The following is a 25,958-nucleotide window of genomic DNA, read 5'->3' as shown; positions in this document are numbered from 1 at the left end:
GTCCTCTATTGGTTGGCCACAGTGGTCCTCTATTGGTTGGCCATGGTAGTCCTCTATTGGTTGGCCATGGTGGTCCTCTATTGGTTGGCCATAGTGGTCCTCTATTGGTTGGCCATGGTAGTCCTCTATTGGTTGGCCATGGTGGTCCTCTATTGGTTGGCCATGGTAGTCCTCTACTGGTTGGCCATGGTGGTCCTCTATTGGTCCTCTATTGGTTGGCCATGGTGGTTCTCTATTGGTTGGCCATGGTAGTCCTCTATTGGTTGGCCATAGTGGTCCTCTATTGGTTGGCCACAGTGGTCCTCTATTGGTTGGCCATGGTAGTCCTCTATTGGTTGGCCATGGTGGTCCTCTATTGGTTGGCCATGGTGGTCCTCTATTGGTTGGCCATGGTGGTCCTCTATTGGTTGGCCATGGTAGTCCTCTACTGGTTGGCCATGGTGGTCCTCTATGGTCCTCTATTGATTGGCCATGGTAGTCCTCTATTGGTTGGCCATAGTGGTCCTCTATTGGTTGGCCATGGTGGTCCTCTATTGGTTGGCCATAGTGGTCCTCTATTGGTTGGCCATGGTGGTCCTCTATTGGTTGGCCATGGTAGTGTTCTATTGGTTGGCCATGGTGGTCCACTATTGGTTGGCCATGGTGGTTCTCTATTGGTTGGCCACGGTGGTCCTCTATGGTCCTCTATTGGTTGGCCATGGTAGTCCTCTATTGGTTGGCCATGGTAGTCCTCTATGGTCCTACATTGGTTGGCCATGGTGGTCCTCTATGGTCCTCTATTGGTTGGCCATGGTAGTCCTCTATTGGTTGGCCATAGTGGTCCTCTATTGGTTGGCCATGGTGGTCCTCTATTGGTTGGCCATGGTAGTGTTCTATTGGTTGGCCATGGTGGTCCACTATTGGTTGGCCATGGTGGTTCTCTATTGGTTGGCCATGGTGGTCCTCTATTGGTTGGCCACGGTGGTCCTCTATTGGTTGGCCATGGTGGTCCTCTATTGGTTGGCCACGGTGGTCCTCTATTGGTTGGCCATGGTGGTCCTCTATTGGTTGGCCATGGTGGTCCTCTATTGGTTGGCCATGGTGGTCCTCTATTGGTTGGCCATGGTGGTCCTCTATTGGTTGGCCATGGTAGTCCTCTATTGGTTGGCCATGGTAGTCCTCTATTGGTTGGCCATGGTAGTCCTCTATTGGTTGGCCATGGTGGTCCTCTATTGGTTGGCCACAGTGGTCCTCTATTGGTTGGCCATGGTAGTGTTCTATTGGATGGCCATGGTAGTCCTCTATTGGATGGCCATGGTGGTCCTCTATTGGTTGGCCATGGTGGTTCTCTATTGGATGGCCATGGTGATCCTCTATTGGTTGGCCATGGTAGTGCTCTATTGGATGGCCATGGTGGTTCTCTATTGGTTGGCCATGGTGGTCCTCTACTGGTTGGCCATGGTAGTCCTCTACTACTATTAACCCAACCACCCAACTATATGTGATGAAGTGAAAAGCCCCCCACCAGCTAATATAGAACATGAACTATGGTCAGAGAAGGAGGAGCGGTTTGTTTTAAAGGTACAGGATTGTTTTATTTATTCAACCCCATCTGAACATATTATATATTTTACCATTCCCAAAAGCATTTGGTGCACATACAGATAGGTATTAGATCTCAGACCGACTTACTAATGCCAGATAGCTTAAAACAATGAAAGAAAAATCTCAATGTAAATTGCACTAGAATGATACATTTATGGATTTTCTTTAAGGTATTGTTTTCACTTCATTCAACCAGCCTACCAGACACCCGCCCTTCATCCACACAGTATTTCATGACCCTAAACACACAGATTTAACCGTGGGGACTGCAGATGAAACCCACACATCACTAGTTGGTACCCCAACACTGTTACTATACATTCTACCATTAGGTTGGTACCCCAACACTGTTACTATCCATTCTACCATTAGGTTGGTACCCCAACACTGTTACTATCCATTCTACCATTAGGTTGATACCCCAACACTGTTACTATCCATTCTACCATTAGGTTGGTACCCCAACACTGTTACTATCCATTCTACCATTAGGTTGGTACCCCAACACTGTTACTATCCATTCTACCATTAGGTTGGTACCCCAACACTGTTACTATCCATTCTACCATTAGGTTGGTACCCCAACACTGTTACTGTCCCCATTCTACCATTAGGTTGGTACCCCAACACTGTTACTATCCATTCTACCATTAGGTTGGTACCCCAACACTGTTACTATCCATTCTACCATTAGGTTGATACCCCAACACTGTTACTATCCATTCTACCATTAGGTTGGTACCCCAACACTGTTACTAACCATTCTACCATTAGGTTGGTACCCCAACACTGTTACTATCCATTCTACCATTAGGTTGGTACCCCAACACTGTTACTATCCATTCTACCATTAGGTTGATACCCCAACACTGTTACTATCCATTCTACCATTAGGTTGGTACCCCAACACTGTTACTAACCATTCTACCATTAGGTTGGTACCCCAACACTGTTACTATCCATTCTACCATTAGGTTGGTACCCCAACACTGTTGCTATCCATTCTACCATTAGGTTGGTACCCCAACACTGTTACTATCCATTCTACCATTAGGTTGGTACCAGAACACTGTTACTATCCATTCTACCATTAGGTTGGTACCCCAACACTGTTAATCTGAAGCATTGACCAAAGATAGGGGTCAATCTCCCGAAGAATGTTGATCATCCTGGAACACGACTCAGTTCCTTTTCTCAACACCATGTCGATGATGTCACGTGCCTTCTCTGCCCTCTCAGCGATCACCTTCACTGACTCCATTTCCTCCTGGTTGATGACTGTGTGTTGCAGGAGTCCGTCCAGCAGTTCATTCAGGACGGGTCTTGACACTTGTTTCACAAACTCTGTCCGTACAGAACGCAGCTGCAGTTTTGTAGAACCAGTCAGACTGATCTCAGCCGGACCTCCTGCCCCCAACACAGCACCTAAGAGAGTCAGGATACAGAATAATTACATTTGTACATTTACATTTCAGTCATTTAGAAGCAGACTCCTAAAATAAAAGTATTGAGAAAACAACAACCTGAACATACCACATATTCACATTTAGGGATGGTTTCACAGACATAAAAAACAGACTGGGGCATTCAGAACCAGGCTAATCCACATCAAGTCCTGGAGGAGATGTCATTGGGTCATTCAGAACCAGGCTAATCCACATCAAGTCCTGGAGGAGATGTCATTGAGAACCAGGCTAATCTACATCAAGTCCTGGAGGAGATCGCATTGTTCTTGATGACAATATTTTATAATCTGGACTAGTTCAGGTCCTACAGTAAACCCTGTTGACTGGCCCTCAAGTCATTGGTTTGTACATTGCATTCGGAAAATAGGACTTGTTCCACATTTTGTTACGTTACAGCCTTTTTCTAAAATCAATCTATCCACAACATCCCATCATGACAAAGCAAAAACAGGCTTTTGCTAATTTTTACACATTTACTAAAAGATACTCGAAATCGAGCTGATGGATCTTGTTTCAATTGATCATCCTTGAGATGTTTCTACAACTTAATTGGAATGAACCTGTGGTAAATTCAATTGATTTGGAAAGGCACACACCTTTCTATATAAAGTCCCACAGTTGACAGTGCATGTCAGAGTAAAAACCAAGCTATGAGGTCGAAGGAATTTGTCTGTAGAGCTCTGAAAAAAAGAACATCTCGAGGCCCAGATCTGGAGAAAATCTGCAGCATTGAAGATAGCCATCATCGGAAGAATGGAAGAAGTTTGAAACTAACAAGACTCTTCCTAGAGCTGGCCCGCCCGGCCAAACTGAGCAGTCTGGACAGAAGGGCCTTGGTCAAGAAGGTGATCAAGAACACAGTGGTAGCCATCATCGGAAGAATGGAAGAAGTTTGAAACTAACAAGACTCTTCCTAGAGCTGGCCCGCCCGGCCAAACTGAGCAGTCTGGACAGAAGGGCCTTGGTCAAGAAGGTGATCAAGAACACAGTGGTAGCCATCATCGGAAGAATGGAAGAAGTTTGAAACTAACAAGACTCTTCCTAGAGCTGGCCCGCCCGGCCAAACTGAGCAGTCTGGACAGAAGGGCCTTGGTCAAGAAGGTGATCAAGAACCCAATGGTCACTCTGACAGAGGCTCCAGAGTTCCTCTGTGGAGATGAGAGAGCCTTCCATAAGGACAACCATCTCTGCAGCACTCCACCAATCAGACCTTTATGTCAGAATCGCCAGACGGAAGCCACTCCTCAGTAAAAGACACATGACAGCCTGCTTGGAGATTGACAAAAGGCATGATAAGACTCTCAGACCAGGAACAAGATTCTCTGGGTATGATGAAACTCAGATTGAACTCTTTGGCCTGAATGCCAAGCTTCACATCTGGAAGAAACCTGTCACCATCCCTACAGTGAAGCATGGAGGTGGCAGCATCATACTGTGGGGATGTTTTTCAGTGACAGCGACTGGGAGACTAGTCAGGATCAGGGGAAAGATGAACGGAGAAAAGAACAGAGAGATCCTTGATGAAAACCTTCTCCAGACGCTCAGGACCTCAGACAGAGGTGAAGGTTCACCATCCAACAGGACAACATCCCTAAGCACACAGTCAGGAAAATACAGGACTGACTTGGGGACAAGTCTCTGAATGTCCATGAGAGGCCCGGACTTGAACCCGATCTAACATCTCTGGAGAGACCTTAAAATAGCTGTGCAGTAACACTCCCCATCCAACCTGACAGAGTGTCATGTTTGTCATTTATTATCATGTCTTGTCCCTGTGCTCCCCATTCTATTCGTTTCCCTCTGCTGGTCTTATTTGGTTCTATCCCTCTCTCTCCCCCTCCCTCTCTCACTCTCTCGCTCTCTCTTCTCTCTATCGTTCCGTTCCTGCTCCCAGCTGTTCCTATTCCCCTAATCATCATTTAGTCTTCCCACACCTGTTCCCGATCCTTTCCCCTGATTAGAGTCCCTATTTATTCCTTTGTGTTCCGTTCCTGTCCCGTCGGTTCCTTGTTTTGTATTCACCATGCTGTGATTGTGTTTCGCCCTGTCCTGTCGTGTTTTTTGCCTTCATCAGATGCTGCGTGTGAGCAGGTGTCTCTGTCTACTACGGCCTGCGCCTACCCGAAGCGACCTGCAGTCTGTGGCCGCTTCTCTTGTAATTCCCCTCTACAGACTAGAGGATTTCTGTTATTCCCTGTTTGGACTTAAATAAACTCTGTTTCTGTTAAGTCGCTTTTGGGTCCTCTTTCACCTGCATGACACAGAGCTTGAAAGGATATGTAGAGAAGAATGGGAGAAACTCTGTGCTGAGTAAAGGTTCTGAATACTTATGTAAATGTGATCTGTTTTTGCTTTGTCATTCTGGGGTATTGTGATGTCATTCTGAGGTATTGTGATGTCATTATGGGGTATTGTGATGTCATTATGGGGTATTGTGATGTCATTATGGGGTATTGTGATGTCATCATGGGGTATTGTGATGTCATTATGGGGTATTGTGATGTCATTATGGGGTATTGTGATGTCATTATGGGGTATTGTGATGTCATTATGGGGTATTGTGATGTCATTATGGGGTATTGTGATGTCATTATGGGGTATTGTGATGTCATTATGGGGTATTGTGATGTCATTATGGGGTATTGTGATGTCATTATGGGGTATTGTGATGTCATTATGGGGTATTGTGTGTAGATTGATGAGGAAAGAAAACAATTGAATCCATTTTAGAACAAGGCTGTAACCTAAGAAAAAGTGGCAAAAGTCAAGGGGTCTGAATACTTTCCGAATGCTCTGTAACTCTCATGTTTACTTACTTGTTGAACGGGTGTCAGAGACGTATTCATCTGAAAGATAAAGAAAAATGAGGTTATATCACTCTAAACAGCACCTGGTACTAAAGTACAAAGTTATGATTGACATAGGCTCTACCTGTTGGTACTATTTCTTTCCACGCTGTCGTCTCATCATCACCAAATAATTCCATCGCAATGTCAATCCCTGTCATTTTCACAACCGCCCTGAAAAAGCTTGGTGTGGTGTCTCTATGTATGAGATGAATCCTCTGGAGGGAGAGAGAGATGGAGAGAGAGAGAGAGAGAGAGAGAGCGAGAGAGAGAGAGAGAGAGAGAGAGAGAGAGAGAGAGAGAGAGAGAGAGAGAGAGAGAGAGAGAGAGAGAGAGAGAGAGAGAGAGAGAGAGAGAGAGAGAGAGAGAGAGAGAGAGAGAGAGAGAGAGAGAGAGAGAGAGAGAGAGAGAGAGAGAGAGAGAGAGAGAGAGAGAGAGAGAGAGAGAGAGAGAGAGAGAGAGAGAGAGAGAGAGAGAGAGAGAGAGACAGAGAGAGAGCGAGAGAGACAGAGAGAGAGAGAGAGAGAGAGAGAGAGAGAGAGAGAGAGAGAGAGAGAGAGAGAGAGAGAGAGAGAGAGAGAGAGAGAGAGAGAGAGAGAGAGAGAGAGAGAGAGAGAGAGAGAGAGAGAGAGAGAGAGACAGAGAGAGAGAGAGAGAGAGAGAGAGAGAGAGAGAGAGAGAGAGAGAGACAGAGAGAGAGAGAGAGAGAGAGAGAGAGAGAGAGAGAGAGAGAGAGAGAGAGAGAGAGAGAGAGAGAGAGAGAGAGAGAGAGAGAGAGAGAGAGAGAGAGAGAGACAGAGACAGAGACAGAGACAGAGACAGAGACAGAGAGAGAGAGAGAGAGAGAGAGAGAGAGAGAGAGAGAGAGAGAGAGAGAGAGAGAGAGAGAGAGAGAGAGAGAGAGAGAGAGAGAGAGAGAGAGAGAGAGAGAGAGAGAGAGAGAGAGAGCGAGAGAGATCAATGCATAGACATGTGACTTAAATGTCAGTTTCACGTTCTTAGTCTACTAAAACTGTACCGGTGGATTGATGGAGGTAGAACAGGGAATGTTCAGTCTGAAGGAACTCTTCAGTTTGAAGGACCGCTCTGGTCTTGTGTTGGGAAACCTTTTAGATCCTTGAAACTTTATTTCCTGTTGTTCCACAGCCTGCGAAACGAGGCACGGAATACCCAGCCAGTCAATGTATAGTCTGATTCAAACATTATTCAGAAAACTAGCAACACACTTATCTTCATTTAATGAGTGTCAACATAACTAACCAGGGGTGCAGTTTAAGGTCATCTCTATAATAATGGTCCCTCACCTGTATTTGGCCGGGGTTACTGGGGAACAGGTACAGGCGTGGAATTAATGTTTCCCTTTTCACTGTCAGATAGAGCATCAGCTCACAGTGGACATCTACGTTCCATGAAAGGATATAGCTCAGTATAACAGAGATAGCTGAGAACTTGGGATGGAGAATCTTAACATGGAATCTGGTGACCTCATGCACTTCCTCTAAAGACACTCCATGTTCCTCTACATGAAGAATCTTCATCTCATTCCTCAGGGAAGGGTTGGTCCCTGAACAACACAATAAAAAAGAGACAGAAAGACAAATATTGTATCATCCAACTAAAACACAAAGAATATGCAGTACCAGATCACAGTAAACTCAAACTCCCAGAATAGTTTATTCATTAATTCAGGAAGTGAAACTCAGTTACATGGAAACATCTTTCTGAATACTATTTTATATGGTTTTACCTAAACAGACAAAGTGTGGCAGATGAACTTCCTCCAGTTCACCTAACTCCATAGTGATGTCCAGCAATGGACCACCTTGTGTGTACTGCATGTCTTTCAGAAGTTGACTGTAGGGTTCCCAGTTCCTGAAGTGATACTTCAGAATGACATCTCTCTCACACAGCCAGCGGAGCCCAGACACTGTGCACTCATAACTCCCTTTGGGTGTCCTGTGTCTGAGGGCAACAACAAGATATGGTAGAGAAGGTCAATGGTCAAATTGGGAGGTTGGATTAGAAGACTATTCCCAAAGGTAATGCGGAAATACACTAGCAAGTGGAATGAAATGTTAAAAGTAGTTATTTTACCTGAACATTATTTATTTATTTTGGCCAACCAATAGAGGACCACTGTGGCCAACCAATAGAGGACCACTGTGGCCAACCAATAGAGGACCACTGTGGCCAACCAATAGAGGACCACTGTGGCCAACCAATAGAGGACCACTGTGGCCAACCAATAGAGGACCACTGTGGCCAACCAATAGAGGACCACTGTGGCCAACCAATAGAGGACCACTGTGGCCAACCAATAGAGGACCACTGTGGCCAACCAATAGAGGACCACTGTGGCCAACCAATAGAGGAATGAAATAAGTAGTTATTTTACCTGAACATTGTCACTCCCTGGACAGTGGAAGTCAAGGGTTCAATCTGAAGCCAGTGTGTGGAGTCCTGAACAAGGACAAGCATGTCAGTAATACATATGGGGCCTGTTTCCTGGACACAGATTGAGTCTAGTGCTGGACTAAAAAGCATGCCCAATGGAAGTTTCAATAGAAAGTTCTTTAAGATCCAGGACTAGACTTAATGTGTCCGGGAAACTGGCCCGTTACCAAAGTAACTCATCAAATATATTTATTCAATTTACATGAATAATGATTTATCAATTAAACTTACAGCTCTAAAGACAAAATATGACAACAGCTAAAGTCCTGTAATAATGAATTAATAAGATTAAACAGGACTGTAATAAAAATTAAATAACCATATAGTATGAATATATTGTTTTGTAGACACCTGGCTGATTTTGAGACTGTGCCTGACTCCTGCAGGTATGTAAAAGTAAGAATTGACCATGGCCAACCAATTGACATTATGACTTACCTCAACATGGTCACAAGTCTTACAGCTCTGAGGAATCCCTGAAGTCAAAAGTAGTTGTTATTTAAAATGGACAATCTCATGTAATAATGAATTAATAATTATTAAATAGACTTGTAATAAATATTAAATAACTCATATAATATCATAATATATAATGTTTTGTAGATGTTGGGGTCTGATTTCTGGTAGATTCTAGGATGAGACCTTAAAGGTAGACTCAGCTAAATGATCTTGTACGAGCAGCACCACAGATATTGTAATGGAGCAAGATGGAGGACAGTGATTAAACTAAAGTATCTGCCCATGGCTTGATTCTCTTCACTCTCGTTCAGAGTGTTAGTCATGGGACCAAAACACCAGAGAAGTTTAGCCTTGCTCTTCAACGTTCTTAGTTGTTGTAGAAATTGACCCACTATGCTGCTAACTTTGTGCATCTACGTCATATCGCTGACTCTACCTTTAAGTTTGTTTTGACCAAATAGATCGTGATTGTGTTCCTTGCCTGGGACTAAACTATAATGAATGTTTTTTAGCATATTTTGATTTAAAAACAATTATCAGTTAACTCACATGTCTCAGGTCCACTAATATAACAACACTAATCCACCATGGTCTGTACTAATGATGGACAAGCAGGAGGACAGTGATTAAACTAAATATAACTTATAATGGCTTGATATAGCATACATACATACAATCTAACTGTCTATAGGTCCAACAGAACACAATCAAACATACCACTACTACTAATCTAACTGTCTGTAGGTCCAACAGAACACATTAAAACACATCACTACTACTAATCTAACTGTCTGTACTAATATAACTACTACTAATCTAACTGTCTGTACTAATATAACTACTACTAATCTAAGCCCATAGAAACACATTGAAGAACACACACATAGAAGACAGTCAAATAAATAAATCATAAGACAAGGTTTTGAAGTGTCTTTTCCTACATGTAGGAGATATAAGAAAGCTTTGGCAATATGTTTTACACATAGTGATGAACCCCTTTTTGGGGGGTTAGTGACAACATTACCTTCAAATGGAAAACACCATCGTGTTCGTGAAAATCTCCCCTTTCCATTGTGGGGTCAGATGAGTTTGTAGCCAAACCGGTTCTGACGCTACAAACAGAAGTTGGCACGTCGACAGTTCCGACTTCAGATGAGTCCCCTGACAAAACACCTTTCACCGTGGATGAGGTGGATTGAAACGCAGATATATCTATCTTAAACTGGCGGATGTGTCACACCCTGATCTGTTTCTCCTGCCCTTGTGATTGTCTCCACACCTCTCCAGGTGTCGCCCATCTTCCCCATTATCCCCTGTGTGTTTATACCTGTGTTCTCTGTTTGTCTGTTGCCAGTTTGACTTGTTTGTCAAGTTAACAAGCGTTTTTGTTCTCAGCTCCTGCTTTTCCCAGTCTCTCTTTTTCTCGCCCTTCTGGTTTTGACCCTTGCCGGTCCTGACTCTTAGACCACCTGCCTGACCACTCTGCCTGCCCCTGAGCCTGCCTGCCGACCTGTACCTTTGCCCCACCTCTGGAATTGTTGACCTCTGCCTACCTTGACCCTGAGCCTGCCTGCTGTTTGGTACTGTTGCCCCACCTCTGGTTTTACTGACCCCTGCCTGCTTTGAGCTGTTTATCGCCCCTGTTGAAGTATTAAACTATTGTCAATTCAATGTGTCTGCATCTGGGTCTTACCCTGATTCCTGATAATACGAACTGGCCATGACTGACCCAGCCAGTTGCACAACGCTATCTCCACCCAGTAAGCCACCATCGATAGGCACGAGGAATTGCTAGGTCGCAGTAGGTAGGATAGTATACCTGTATGTCTCTAGTAATAAATTGTACTCCGAGGGGGTCCAAACGTTGGCTGAATGCCATGACCTGCTGGGGCAATTCCACGGGTTGTCTGGGAGGCAGCCTCAGCAACTCAGCTGCTAGCAGCGCCGTCTGATCGGTCACTCCACCTTCTCGGGAGCCCCGCTTACCTCCTACAGAACATTTCAATGGAGAGCCGAGCACCTGTCGGGCATTCCTAGCTCAGTGTGCCCTCGTCTTCGAACTTCAGACTTCCTCCTTCCACTCTGATCACTCTAAGATAGCCTACCTTATCACGCTGATGTCCGGGAGAGCTCTCACCTGGGATACTGCCATGTAGGAACAACAGCCGGCCAAATGCGCTTAGTCTGGAGGGGTTCGTGGGAGACGTGAGGAAGGTTTTTTGATGCCCCGGTCTCCGGGCGAGAGGCCCCCCGGAAACTAATCCAGCTTTGGCAGGACTCGTTGGAGGCACTGAGGCACTGAGGCACTGTTCAATATGTTTCTGCACGATGTCTCGAAGGAGGTCAAGGACGAGCTTACAGCCCGGGAGTTACCTATGGAGCTCAATTGCCTCCTCACTTTGACCATCTGAATCGATGGGGGATTATGGAACAACGGAGGAAATAGAATTTCGCTCGCACACCCAGGGATCCCACCTTGCTTCAGAGTCGTCCCGTAAGCTCCCGATGGTCTCGTTGCTGAGAGAACCTGATGCTTCTCGACCCGACGGGTCGCCGAGAGCTTTTTGATGCTACACTGGCGTCCGAGCTGGACATCCCCACTCAGTCGCTCTCAGCACCTCTCCATTCCGATGGACGTTAGAGCGCTGAACGGGCGCTCTATAGGCCGAGTCACTCACAACACTACTCCCATCAAACTACGTGTGTCAGGGAACCACAGCGAAGCTCAAGTCCTCCCTGATTCCAGAGGTATTGGGATTCTCCTGTCTCCAGCGACACAATCCCCTTATTAACTGGTCTGCTGGTGCCATCATGGGCTGGAGCCTGTTCTGCTACGCCCATTACCTGAAGTCAGCACAACCTGCCCCGGGATGTCTTCCTCGGGGCTCTGAAGGTGCCCTGGACCTCTCCGCCATTCCTGCGGAGTACAATGACCTCCGGGAGGTGTTCAGCAAGGCCTGGGCCACTTCACTCCAGCCACACCGACCTTATGACTGCGGGATTGACCTTCTCTCTAGCACGACTCCGCCCCGGGGATGCCTGTACTCTGTCTGGACCAGGGACCAAGGCGATGGAGAGCTACATTGGGACTCTCTTGCTTCAGGATTCATCCGTCCTTCGTGCATCGACTACCGGGGTCTCAACGACATAACAGTGAAGAACCACTACCCGCTACCACTCATCTCCTCGGCCTTCGAGCTGCTCCAGGGGGTCACCGTGCTCTCCAAGCTGGATCTACAATACACCTACCAGCTGGTGCAGATATGGGAAGGGGACGAGTGGAAGAACGCCTTCAACACGGCCAGCGGTCACTATGAGTATCTGGTCATGCCATTTGGCCTTACCAACGCCCCTGCTGTGGTCCAGGCTCTGGTCAATGATGTTCTCTGCGACATGTTGAACCGGTTCGTCGATTTCTACCAAGATGACATCTTCATCTTCTCCCGTTCCACTCAAGAACCCTTTCCACCCACGGTTACGACCCCGGAGCCTGAGACGATCCTTCCCACCTCGTGCCTGGTGACGGCACTCATCTGGGGTATAGGGAAACAGGTCCGGGAGGCATCGGTCCCAGCCGAACCCTGGGGAGCCTTGATAACCAGATGTTTGTGGCTTACGCTGTCCGCAATGCGGTCCTGGAGGGGGCCTGCCACCCGGGATCCCATCGGACCCTGGCCTTCATGCGACAACGGTTTTGGTGGCCTACGATGGTTCCAGATGTCGCCGTGCTTGTCTCCACCTGCACGGTCTGTGCTCAGAATAAGACTCCTCGGCTCCGGCTGGTCTTACATTTACATTTACATTTAAGTCATTTAGCAGACGCTCTTATCCAGAGCGACTTACAAATTGTCTTCTGCAACCACTGCCTGTCCCTCACCGTGCCTGGTCCCACATATCCCTGGATTTCATAATGGGTCTCCCCACCGACTGAGGGAAACACGGCTATCATGACCATGGTTGACTGGTTTTTCAAGGCCGCTTACTTCATTCCTCTCCCAAAACTACCCTGGTCCAAGGAGACGGCCCAGCTCATGGAGCAGCACGTCTTCCGGATCCATGGACCTCCCGTGGACATGGTCTCCGACCAGGGTCCTCAGTTCGCATCCCAGTTCTGGAAGGCGTTCTGCACCCTCATTGGGTCGTAGGCCAGATTGTCCTCCTCCCCTAGTCCAATGGACAGTCGGAGCGAGCCAAACAGGATCTTGAGACTACTCTGCGCTGCGTGGTCTCCGCTAGCAGGAGGAAGAGATCAGCGTACCTTCTGCCCCAGATGTTTGTCCGCCGCTGTCGCCGTACCTGGAGGAGAGCCCGGTCGGCCCTCCTCAAGACCACCTCCAGGTATCGACGACAAGCGGATCACCATCGGACCCCGGCTCCCCGGTATCATCTTGGGCAGAAGGTATGGCTATCCATCCAGGATCTGCCACTCCGGGTGGAATCCCACAAACTCTCCCGCAAGTTTATCTCCAAGATTATTAGCACTTCTGCTGTTCTTCTTCTGTTGCCCTGTACCCTTTGTATACATTCCACCTTTCATGTGTTCAGACTCAAAACAATGTCTCACAGACCTTTGTCTCTGGTGTTTCCAGGCCCACCCCTCTACCGGCTTACACAGTGAGGCATCTCCTGAAGATTCGACCTTGGGGCAGGGGGTTCCAGTACCAGGTTGACTGGGAGGGTTATGGCCCAGAGGAGAGGTGCTGGGTCCCTGCCAGGGACATCCCGGACCTAGGCCTCATCGCAGATTTTCAACGCTGACACCACGGTCAACAAGGTATGCGCCCCTAGAGGGGGGGTACTGTCACACCATGATCTGTTTCACCTGTCCTTGTGATTGCCTCCACCCCCTCCAGGTGTCGCCCATCTTCCACATTACCCCCTGTGTATTTATACCTGTGTTCTCTGTTTGTCCGTTGCCAGTTCGTCTTGTTTGTCAAGTCAGCCTTGGCTGTCCTGTCTCTTAGCCAGCCTGCCTGACCACTCTGGCTGCCCCTGACCCTGAGCCTGCCCGCCTGCCGACCTGTACCTTTGCCCCACCTCTGGTTTACTGACCCCTGCCTGCCTCGACCTGTCTATTGCCTGCCCCTGTTGGAATATTAAACCATTGTCAAATCAATGTGTCTGAATCTGGGTCTTACCTTGATTCCTGGTAGGATGATTGATGAGGATTTTGTTATTATGTTACCTAGAATGATTGTTACCTTAGATCGATGACTCACCTTTGATTGTGTCGATCGTCTATCTGACACAGAGTGACTGAGGAGGAGGAAACCTCAAACCCAAACCCAGGATAGAGGGGTTCAGTGAATCTGGTGTGTTCTGTGTAAAGGTGTGTCAGTGTACCAAACGAGGACACACTATAGAAGGACAAAGTACCAGCTGACCAGTCCAGATACACTCCAACTCTGTTAGGAACAGGATCAAAGATCCTTCTGACACTGACTCCGGGATGGTAAAAGTCATAACCGCTATCAGAGCAGAATAAACACCAGGACTTCCTATTGAGTCCAATCCAACTGTCATCCTCATCTCCCTTCCTCTTCATTCCTTTGTACACCACACCGATGTAAATCTGGTCACCGTCCATCTCCACCTCCCAGTAATAACGACCTCCAGATAAGCCTTCTCTGCAGAGAACTTGGAAAAGACAATCAAATCTGTCTGGATGGTCTTCATAATGTTGCTTCTCCAACACCCATGTCACCTTCCTGTTCCCCTCAGACAGTATCAGGTGTGGGTTTACTGTATTTGGGTCCAGGGTGAGATGACAAGCATCTGTAGACAAAACGGAGAGTTTAATCAAACCACATCTTCATATAAAATGTGACAGTGCAAGTATTGATTAGTTACTATAGTTCTGAATATACAGTTAATTAACAAGAACAAGTATTGATTAGTTACTATAGTTTTGAATATACAGTTAATTAACAAGAACAAGTATTGATTTGTCACTGTCGTCCTCCTCTTCCTCTACAGGAAGTGTGGTGAAGCCAGGTAGGAGACCTGCGCCAACTTCCTGTGCTTACCGGGGGGCTGGAGAGACCGGGCAGGCACCGTGTTATGCTGTGAAGCGCACGGTGTCCCCAGTGCGGGTGCATAGCCCGGTGCGGTACATTCCAGCTCCGCATATCGAACGGGCTAGAGTGGGCATCGAGCCAAGTGCCATGAAGCCGGCTCTACGCATCTGGTCTCCAGTGTGTCTCCTTGGGCCGGCTTACATGGCACCAGCCTTACGCATGGTGTCCCTGGTTCGCCTGCATGGCCCAGTGCGGTCTATTCCACCTCGCCGCACTGACAGGGCGACCGGGACCAATCAACCGGGTAAGGTTGGGCAGGCTCGGTGCTCAAGAGCTCCAGTGTGCCTGCATGGTCCGGTCTCTCCGTCACCACCACCACGCACCAGCCCTCCAGTGGCAGCCCCCTGCACCAGGCTGTGTCTCCGGCTCATCCTTACAGAGGCTCCCGCCTCTCCAGCGCTGCCAGAGCCTTCCTCCTCTCCAGCGCAGCCGGAGTCTCCCACCTGTTCGGCGCTACCAGAGCTCCCGCCCCTCAGTCCAGAGGAACAAGAGCTACTCAGTCCAGCGCTGTCAGAGCCTTCCTCTCCAGCATTGCCGGAGCTTCCCGTCTGCCCAGCATTGCCGGAGCTTCCCGTCTGCCCAGCGCCGCCAGTGCCGCCAGTCAGCCAGGGGCCGCCAGTGCCGCCAGTCAGCCAGGGGCCGCCAGTGCCGCCAGTGAGCCAGGGGCCGCCAGTGCCGCCAGTCAGCCAGGGGCCGCCAGTGCCGCCAGTGAGCCAGGGGCCGCCAGTGATGCTCCTCACCCAGGGCCCGCCAGAGCCCCTCAGCCCAGAGCCGCCAGAGCCCCTCAGCCCAGAGGCGCCAGAGCCCCTCAGCCCAGAGCCGCCAGAGCCCCTCAGCCCAGAGGCGCCAGAGCCCCTCAGCCCAGAGGCGCCAGAGCCCCTCAGCCAAGAGCCCCTGCCCCTCAGCCAAGAGCTTCTGCCCCTCTGTCCCAAGCTTCCGCCCCTCTGTCCCGAGCTACCGCCCCTCTGTCCCGAGCTGCCCCTCGGTCCAGTGGGGTCATTTAGAGAGGTCGCCGTGGTTAGAAGGCCACGGAAGCAGACAATAAGGCGGACTAAGACAATGGTGAAGTGGGGTCCGCGTCCCGCACCAGAGCCGCCACCGTGGACAGACGCCCACCCAGACCCTCCCCTATAGGTTAAGGTTTTGCGGCCGGAGTCCGCACCTTGGGGGGGGGGTACTGTCACGTTCTGACCTTTATTTCCTTTGTTTTGTATTTATTTTAGTATGGTCAGGGCATGAGTTGGGTGGGCAGTCTATGTTTGTTTTTCTATGTTTTGGGGTATTTCTATGTTTCGGCCTAGTATGGTTCTCAATCACAGGCAGGTGTCATTAGTTGTCTCTGATTGAGAATAATACTTAGGTAGCCTGGGTTTCACTGTGTGTTTGTGGGTGATTGTTCCTGTCTCTGTGTTTTGCACCAGATAGGGCTGTTTTTGGTTTTCCATGTTTGTTGTTTTGTAGTGTTCGTGTTTATCTTTTTTTATTAAACATGAATCAATATAACCACGCTGCGTTTTGGTCCGCCTCTACTTCACCACAAGAAAACCTTTACGTGATTAGTTACCATAGTTCTGAATATACAGTTAATGAGGATTGAAGAGACTTACATTTACTCAGCCCTGATTTCAGCCTGCACTCTCCGCCATGATCCACACTGTAGGAGAAACAGGTTGTTGACTGACAAAGACCTAATAAAGCAGTCAACATTTAAACCATATTGTTGTGTTCTGGTGCACTATCCCAGTTCATTACTAGAGACATACAGGTATTCTATCCTACCTACTGCATACAGAACAGAGTAAGTTCATTACTAGAGACATACAGGTATTCTATCCTACCTACTGCATACAGAACAGAGTACAGTTCATTACTAGAGACATACAGGTATTCTATCCTACCTACTGCATATAGAACAGAGTACAATTCCAACAGGATATCAGAGATGCAGAAGAAGAGTATTCATGTGGTGATGATGTATGCTGTGTTGGAGTGCTCAGCCTGCTGAGTAAACGTCCCCTTAATTCTACCATCATGTCCTCATGTTACTGAACCTACTCCACTACATACAGTGGCAAGAAAAAGTATGTGAACCCTTTGGAATTACCTGGAATTCTGCATAAATCGGTCATCAAATTTAAACAACAATAGACAAACACAGTCTGCTTTTATACTAATAACACACAAACAATTCTACGTTTTCATGTATTTATGGAACACACCATTGTCACGATGTGGCCCTTCTAGGGTGTATTTTCGTGGCTCCCCTCTCACTCTCTCTACCACATCAGGTGGGATCTTAGGTCTTCTGAGATTTATTTTGTTCAATGCTTCTTGTGAATAGCAAACTCAAATTTTGTGAGTTTTTTTTTTATAGGGCAACGTAGCTCTAACCAACATCTCCAATCTCATCTCATTGATTGGACTCCAGGTTAGCTGACTCCTGACTCCAATTAGCTTTTGGAGAAGTCATTAGCCTAGGGAATCACGTACTTTTTCCAATCTACACTGTGAATGGTTAAATTCTGTATTCAATATAGACAATACAAATAGAATAGCTTGTGTGTTATTAGTTTAAGCACACTGTGTTTGTCTGTTGTTGTGACTTTTATGACCAACTGATGCAGAAATCCAGGTAATTCCAAAGGGCTCACATCATTGGTATTGCACCTGTATGACACGACCGCTGCTCACACTATCAGGACATCTATTTAAACTTAGTACAATTCCAACAGGATATCAGAGATGCAGAAGAAGAGTATTCATGTGGTGATGATGTATGCTGTGTTGGAGTGCTCAGCCTGCTGAGTAAACGTCCCCTTAATTCTACCATCATGTCCTCATGTTACTGACCCTACTACACTACATATGACACAACCGCTGCTCTCACTATCAGGACATCTATTCTGACTTACTTCAGTTTATATGTGGGATCCACCAGAGCAGCTGAAAGCAGTCCCCCTGCAGAGTCTCCTGGGTGATTGTAGCTCAGGTCCAGCTCTTTCAGGTGGGAGGGGTTTGACCTCAGAGCTGAAGACAGAGCAGCTGAAAGCAGTCCCCCTGCAGAGTCTCCTGGGTGATTGTAGCTCAGGTCCAGCTCTTTCAGGTGGGAGGGGTTTGACCTCAGAGCTGAAGACAGAGCAGTACAGCCCTCCTCTGTGACCAGACAGCCAGACAGCCTACAGAGAGACACGACAGATGTCTAGGTTGGTGTGCTGGTGTCAATCATCTTGTAGGACACCCATCCATTTGTCCATGACACAAACATTGTGATGAAATATTAGATTTTCAGAGTATTTATTTCACTAAGCTCAGTCCCGACCTGACTGAAACAGCTGTACTTACCCCAGTGTGTGTAGTTTACAGTCTGGATCCTCCAGTCCAGCAGACAGCAGTGTAACTCAGCTCAGTACCAACCTGACTGAAACAGCTGTACTTACCCCAGTGTGTGTAGTCTACAGTCTGGATCCTCCAGTCCAGCAGACAGCAGTGTAACTCAGCCCAGTACCAACCTGACTGAAACAGCTGTACTTACCCCAGTGTGTGTAGTTTACAGTCTGGATCCTCCAGTCCAGCAGACAGCAGTGTAACTCAGCTCAGTACCAACCTGACTGAAACAGCTGTACTTACCCCAGTGTGTGTAGTTTATAGTCTGGATCCTCCAGTCCAGCAGACAGCAGTGTAACTCAGCTCAGTACCAACCTGACTGAAACAGCTGTACTTACCCCAGTGTGTGTAGTTTATAGTCTGGATCCTTCAGTCCAGAAGACAGCAGTGTAACTCCTGAGTCCTGCAGGTCATTGTCTCTCAGCTCCAGTTGTTTCAGTTGTGAGTTGGGTGAACTCAGGACTGAGGCCAGATCAGAACAGCAACCCTCTGTCAGACCACACTGACCGAGACTGGAGGGCAGAAGAACACAAGATTAACACGTATAAAACATCCACAAAATAACTTATACTGAAGATATTTAACTCACACTAGTGTCTGTATGTTGCAGAGTGGACTGGTTAGTCCAACACAGAGCAGCTCCACTCCTCTGTCTCCCAGGTCATTGTAGCTGAGGTCCAGTTCTCTTACGGGGGAGGTTGGTGTCTGCAGAGCTGAGGCCAGAGTCTCACAGGATTCATATGTGAGTTTACAGCCGGCTAGTCTGGAGAGAGGAGATATAGTGATACACTGTTTCTAACACAGTCTGGACCTCTGCAGGCAGAATGACAGCAAAGTACATTGAAGCAAAAAATATAAACTCAACATGCAACCACTTCAAAGATTGAACTGAGGTACAGTTCATTAGGAAATCAACTAATTGAAATGAATTCATTAGGCCCTAATCTATGAATTTCACATGACTGGGAATACAGATATAATTCAGAAAACCAGTGACCACCATTTGCCTCATGCAGCGCAACACATCTCCTTTCGTATAGAGTTGATCAGGCTGTTTATTGTGGCCTGTGGAATGTTCTCCCACTCCTCTTCAATGGCTGTGGGAAGTTGCTGGATATCGGCGGGCTCTGGAACACGCTGTCGTACACTTTCGATCCAAAGCATCCCAAACATGCTCAATGGGTGACATGTCTGGTGAGTATGCAGGACATGAGAGAACTGGGACATGTTTTAGCTTCCAGGAATGGTGTACAGATCCAATGTGCATTATCATGCTGAAACATGAGTTGATGTCGGCAGATGAATGGCACGACAATGGGCCTCGGGATCTCGTCACTGTATCTCTGTGATTTTTCAAATTGCCATTGATAAAATGCAATTGTGTTCATTGTCCGTAGCTTATTCCTGTCCATACCATAACCCTCCCGCCGCCATGGGGCACTCGGTTCACAAAGTTGACATCAGCAAACCTAAAATGAAGTTGGATGCGGCTCATGGTAGAGAAATAAACATTGAGTTCTCTGGAAACAGCTCTGGTGGACATTCATGTTCAAGTCATCAAATGCTCTGAAGAAAACAATTATCTGAAAACGAATCAATCAATCAGTCTATCTTCGCTGGACCTTGTTCACAATGTATCCAATTGACTTCGCTAGTCCTGCGTTCACAATGTATCCAATTGACTTCGCTAGTCCTGCGTTCACAATGTATCCAATTGACTTCGCTAGTCCTGCGTTCACAATGTATCCAATTGACTTCGCTAGTCCTGCGTTCACAATGTATCCAATTGACTTCGCTAGTCCTGCGTTCACAATGTATCCAATTGACTTCGCTAGTCCTGTGTTCACAATGTATCCAATTGACTTCGCTAGTCCTGCGTTCACAATGTATCCAATTGACTTCGCTAGTCCTGCGTTCACAATGTATCCAATTGACTTCGCTAGTCCTGCGTTCACAATGTATCCAATTGACTTCGCTGCTGCCTTGTTCACAATGTATCCAATTGACTTCGCTAGTCCTGCGTTCACAATGTATCCAATTGACTTCGCTAGTCCTGCGTTCACAATGTATCCAATTGAGTCCTGCGTTCACAATGTATCCAATTGTCCTGACCTGTGTTCACAATGTATCCAATTGACTTCGCTAGTCCTGCGTTCACAATGTATCCAATTGACTTCGCTAGTCCTGTTCACAATGACCTTGTTCACAATGTATCCAATTGACTTCGCTAGTCCTGCGTTCACTCAATTGTCGCAATGTATAGTCCTGCGTTCACAATGTATCCAATTGACTTCGCTAGTCCTGCGTTCACAATGTATCCAATTGACTTCGCTAGTCCTGCGTTCACAATGTATCCAATTGACTTCGCTAGTCCTGCGTTCACAATGTATCCAATTGACTTCGCTAGTCCTGTGTTCACAATGTATCCAATTGACTTCGCTAGTCCTGTGTTCACAATGTATCCCGTTCACAATTATCCAATTCGCTAGTCCTGTGTTCACAATGTATCCAATTGACTTCGCTAGTCCCGTTCACAATGTATCCAATTGACTTCGCTAGTCCTGCGTTCACAATGTATCCAATTGACTTCGCTAGTCCTGCGTTCACAATGTATCCAATTGACTTCGCTAGTCCTGTATCCGTTCACAATGTATCCAATTGACTAGTTCGTTCACAATGTATCCAATTGACTTCGCTAGTCCTGCGTTCACAATGTATCCAATTGACTTCGCTAGTCCTGCGTTCACAATGTATCCAATTGATTGACGTTCACAATGTATCCAATTGACTTCGCTAGTCCTGCGTTCACAATGTATCCAATTGACTTCGCTAGTCCTGTGTTCACAATGTATCCAATTGACTTCGCTAGTCCTGCGTTCACAATGTATCCAATTGACTTCGCTAGTCCTGCGTTCACAATGTATCCAATTGTTTTGCTTTCTGGTCCTTTGTTCACAATGATCCAATTGACGCTAGTCCTGCGTTCACAATGTATCAATTTTCCAACTGTCCCGTTCACAATGTATTTGACTTCGCTAGTCCTGCGTTCACAATGTATCCCTAGTCCTGCGTTCACAATGTATCCAATTGACTTCGCTGGACCTGTGTTCACAATGTATATTGACTTCCTAGTCCTGCGTTCACAATCAGAATTGACTTGCTAGTCCTGCGTTCACAATGTATCCAATTGACTGCTAGCGTTCACAATAACAATTGACTTCGCTAGTCCTGCGTTCACAATGTATCCAATTGACTTCGCTAGTCCTGTTCACAATGTATACAATTGACTTCGCTAGTCTGCGTTCACAATGTATCCAATTGACTTCGCTAGTCCTGCGTTCACAATGTATCCAATTGACTTCGCTAGTCCTGCGTTCACAATGTATCCAATTGACTTCGCTAGTCCTGCGTTCACAATGTATCCAATTGACTTCGCTAGTCCTGCGTTCACAATGTATCCAATTGACTTCGCTAGTCCTGCGTTCACAATGTATCAATTGACTTCGCTAGTCCTGCGTTCACAATGTATCCAATTGTGTCCTGCGTTCACAATGTATCCAATTGACCGCTAGTCCTGCGTTCACAATGTAATGTGGTCCTGCGTTCACAATGTATCCAATTGACCGCTAGTTTGCGTTCACAATGTATCCAATTGACAGTCCCGTTCACAATGTATCAATTGAGCTTTGCTAGGCTGTCCGTTCACAATGTATCCAATTTCGGTCCTGCGTTTGCTTTCTCGCTAGACCTGTGTTCACAATGTATGCTGTCCCTCTGCATGTATAGGCTGCTTTGTTGCATGTCCTCTCTGCGTCATCATCATATCTTTTCCAACTGTCCCGTTATCTGATTTGAATGTGCATTCTAGAATGCCCTTCTAGCCAATCAGAAATGAGCCTTCAACAATGCTGAGGAATAACTTGTGTTAAAAACATACCAACTCTCAATCAAGATATTTAACCTTTGTGTGGTGCCTCCGGGAATGTGGCCAGGGGAAAGCCACTGTTTTGAGCGTCAGCAACACCCCACAATCAGCATTGTAGGCTGCCGCAAGCTAGGCTGCCGCAAGCTAGGCTGGCCGCAAGCTAGGCTGCCGCAAGCTAGGCTGCCGCAAGCTAGGCTGGCCGCAAGCTAGGCTGGCCGCAAGCTAGGCTGCCGCAAGCTAGGCTGCCGCAAGCTAGGCTGCCGCAAGCTAGGCTGCCGCAAGCTAGGCTGGCGCAAGCTAGGCTGCCGCAAGCTTGGCTGGCGCAAGCTAGGCTGGCCGCAAGCTAGGCTGCCGCAAGCTAGGCTGCCGCAAGCTAGGCTGCCGCAAGCTAGGCTGCCGGGCTATATCCACTCCTGAGACCACTTAGCCTCGTTATGCAGCAACGCTATTCGGGACATTTAAGGTGTTGCTTTAGATCAGCAAGGGAGAGCTCCTGGCTGGACATTATGGTCTCCACAGGAAAACTAGCCGGACTGCAAGTGAAGCCGGGTAGCAGCCGAGCTAGTTTTCATTCAAGTCTTACTCTAGGTTCAGATCATTAGAGCCTTTTGTTTTCAGTTAAAGTTTGATAACCTTTGTGATTCTATTATTTTGAATAAATATGCCAGACTAGCAGGTTTAATCTCCTATGTGTTAGACTGATATTGTTCCATCCTGCTAGCCACACCAAGAGAGTCGTAACATTTATTTTATATATTTATCACATTTTATGTATATGTAATAACTACGAATAAATAAACAATAAAGAAACAGAGGATACTGAAGATATTTAACTCACACTAGTGTCTGTATGTTGCAGAGGGGATTGGTTAGTCCAACACAGAGCAGCTCCACTCCTCTGTCTCCCAGGTCATTGTAGCTGAGGTCTAGTTCTCTCAGAGGGCAGTTTGGTGTCTGGTGGATTGAGGCCAGAGTCTCACAGGATTTATATGTGAGTTTACAGCCATCCAGTCTGGAGAGAGGAGATCATCTGTTAGATATACAAATCCTTCATTATAATGATACTGTAAACATCAACTCAATAACAGAACTTACAGTGCTCTCTTGCAGGTTTTCACTACCGGCATCAACCTCTGATAACCTTTCTCTGATGTGTTGTATCTCTTCAGTTTAAACTTCTCCAGCACCTCCTCTGACATCAGTAACAGGTAGGCCAGGGCTGAACATTGGTCAGGTTCTAGTCTTGTTTCTGAAAGAGTTCCTGAACGCAGGGAGGTCTGCATGTCTTCAACTAGAGAATTGGCACCAAGTTCATTCAGACAGTGGAACAAGTTGATGATCCTTTCTGGTGAGGATTCCTCCTTGATCTTGTCTGAAAGGTACCTGACTGTTCTCTCAACTGTTTCCTCATTGGTCTGTGTTGTACTTCCTGTCTGTGTCAGAAGGCCTTGTAACAGATTCTGATTGGACTCCAGTGAGAGACCCAGAAGGAAGCGGAGGAACAGGTCCAGGTGTCCATTCTCACTCTTCAAGGCCTGGTCCACTGCTCTCCTGTGTAAGTCAGACAACTGGATTGACTCCTTCTCTTCATCATCACTAGTTGGGTAGAAAACATTTTCCTTCTTGTCCAGACAAGATTCTAAAGCATGCACTGCTGCTAGAAACTCCTGAATGCTCAGATGCAGAAAGCTGTAGACCTTGTCTTGGTACAGCCCAGATTCCTCTTTAAAGATCTCTGTACACAATGCTGAGTACTCTGATGCCTCTGTCACATCAAGGCCACACTCTCTCAGGTCCTCCTCATAGAAGATCAGGTTGCCCTTCTGCAGCTGTTGGAAAGCCAGCTTTGCCAGTTTCAGGATCATCTCTTTGTCTGACTGAGACAGTTCCTTTGGGTTTGTCTCTGTGGCTTTGTTGTACTTCTTGTTCTTCGCAATGATTTGGATGAGAATGAAGTGTGAGTACATCTGGGTCAGAGTTTTGGGGACTTCATCCTTCTCTGCCTCTTTCAGCATCATCTCAAGGACAGTGGCTGATATCCAACAGAAGACTGGTATGTGGCACATGATGTGGAGGCTCCTTGATGTCTTCATGTGTTTGATGATTTCACTGGCCAGATTCTGATCTTTGATTTTCTTCCTTAAGTATTCCTCCTTCTGTGGATCATTGAACCCTCGTACCTCTGTCACTTGGTCAACACACTCAGGAGGGATCTGATTGGCAGCTGCAGGCCTTGAGGTTATCCAGAGGAGAGCAGAGGGAAGCAGATTCCCCTTGATGAGGTTTGTCAGCAGCACGTCCACTGAGGTTGGCTTCGTGACATCACAGCACTTCTCATTGTTTGTGAAGTCTAGAGGAAGACGACACTCATCCAGACCATCAAAAATGAAAACAGTTTTGGTTTCACCATCTTCAATGCTGTCAATCTCTTTCAGCTCTGATAAGTAGTGGGATATATGTTGCATCAGACTGTATTGGTCCTTTTTCAAGTTCAGATCACGGAAAGGAAGAGGAAACATGAAATGAATGTCCTGATTTGCTTTTCCTTCTGCCCAGTCAAGGATGACTTTCTGCACAGAGACTGTTTTTCCAACACCAGCGATTCCTTTTGTCAGCACAGTTCTGATAGGTTTGTCTTGTCCAGGTAAAGGCTTGAAGATGTCGTTGCATTTGATTGGTGTCTCTTGTGTGGTTTGTTTCTTGGATGCCATCTCGATCTGTCTAACCTCATGTTCATTATTGAGCCCTCCACTTCCACCCTCTGTGATGTAGAGCTCTGTGTAGATGTCTTTGAACAGACTTTGGTTTCCATGGTGTCCAATTCCTTCAGATATGTGTTGATACTTGTGTTTCAGTTTAGCCTTAATCTCTTGTTGGACTGTCAGCAGAGTTTGACCTGTAGGAAAACAATGAGAGTTGGGACTCATCAGTTTGTGTGTTGTATAAGGGCCTTTGTAGCGTTCTTTGTAATATTATATGAAGCACAGTCTTACTTCTTCTGTCCAGAAGGTTGTGTGTGATCTTTAATACATCCTCACTGTCCAAACTCTCCACTTCCTTATTGTCATCTGGTAATGGTTCCTGGCTGAAAGCAGGTGGCTGATCACTCCTCATTGATAGCAGGCTGGTTGTAGGTGACTCGGCTCTGGGCTTCTGGACACTGAACAAAACAGGGAGACAGGTCACCTCATCAAATTCAAATCAATACCTCATCTACTTCCTTTCAACAACACTTATATCTTTAAGAGAACTGTATATTTTACATTTAATCTCTTACCTCTTCGAACTGGTGTCTTGGGTCATTTTAGAGGCAGTGGTCCCCTCCTCTCTCCCCCCAGAGAGACTCATTTTAGAGGCAGTGGTCTCCTCCTCTCTCTCCTCATATAGACTAATTTTAGAGGCAGTGGTCCCTTCCTCTCTCTCCTCATATGGACTAATTTTAGAAGCAGTGTTCCCCTCCTCTCTTTCCCCAGAGAGACTCATTTTAGGTGTAAGTCACAGCTCACTCAGCTACAATAAGAGATAACAGAACAGTCAATATTTCTGAACATTGAAGAACCATTAACAATGACAACACATTTACTGTCTGTGGTCAAATAGTTAAATCAGAGAATGCATGTTGAATTTAAACATACGCAGTCCAATATGTTATTAATTTGAAGCGCCATGCTCTACCAACTTGGATGACAACAATGACAACACATTTAGCTGAATGTCCATAACAACAGCTAGTCTACCTGGTTGGATCCCCTGACTCCATAAC

General features: G+C 46.7%; 2 protein-coding genes across 2 annotated transcripts in view; both read right to left on the bottom strand.

The window, feature by feature from the left end:
• Positions 1-2,550: 2,550 nt before the first annotated feature.
• Positions 2,551-9,366, bottom strand: LOC124013408 (NACHT, LRR and PYD domains-containing protein 1 homolog). Its single transcript, XM_046327751.1, has 9 exons — positions 9,359-9,366; positions 8,789-8,826; positions 8,292-8,356; positions 7,644-7,858; positions 7,201-7,460; positions 6,915-7,043; positions 5,982-6,114; positions 5,867-5,896; positions 2,551-3,009 (listed from the first exon to the last, which is right to left on the bottom strand). Exons 3-9 carry the CDS (start codon positions 8,297-8,299, stop codon positions 2,675-2,677), a joined length of 1,110 nt encoding a protein of 369 aa, XP_046183707.1. The 5' UTR covers positions 8,300-8,356; positions 8,789-8,826; positions 9,359-9,366; the 3' UTR covers positions 2,551-2,674.
• A 13,920-nt stretch (positions 9,367-23,286) lies between these two features.
• LOC124012708 (protein NLRC3-like) overlaps positions 23,287-25,958 on the bottom strand; it is a 9,006-nt gene continuing 6,334 nt past the window's right edge. The window contains exons 2-4 of the mRNA XM_046326600.1: positions 25,473-25,705; positions 25,189-25,355; positions 23,287-25,091 (exon numbers count right to left, since the gene is read on the bottom strand). Of these exons, the coding sequence (XP_046182556.1) occupies positions 23,287-25,091; positions 25,189-25,355; positions 25,473-25,678 (2,178 nt within the window). The 5' untranslated portion in view covers positions 25,679-25,705. The remainder of the gene's footprint in view (positions 25,092-25,188; positions 25,356-25,472; positions 25,706-25,958) is intronic.

Source organism: Oncorhynchus gorbuscha, linkage group LG24, assembly GCF_021184085.1.
Source record: "Oncorhynchus gorbuscha isolate QuinsamMale2020 ecotype Even-year linkage group LG24, OgorEven_v1.0, whole genome shotgun sequence".
In the NCBI taxonomy this organism is placed as follows: Eukaryota; Metazoa; Chordata; class Actinopteri; order Salmoniformes; family Salmonidae; genus Oncorhynchus; species Oncorhynchus gorbuscha.
This window is presented reverse-complemented; position numbering and strand designations above follow the sequence as displayed.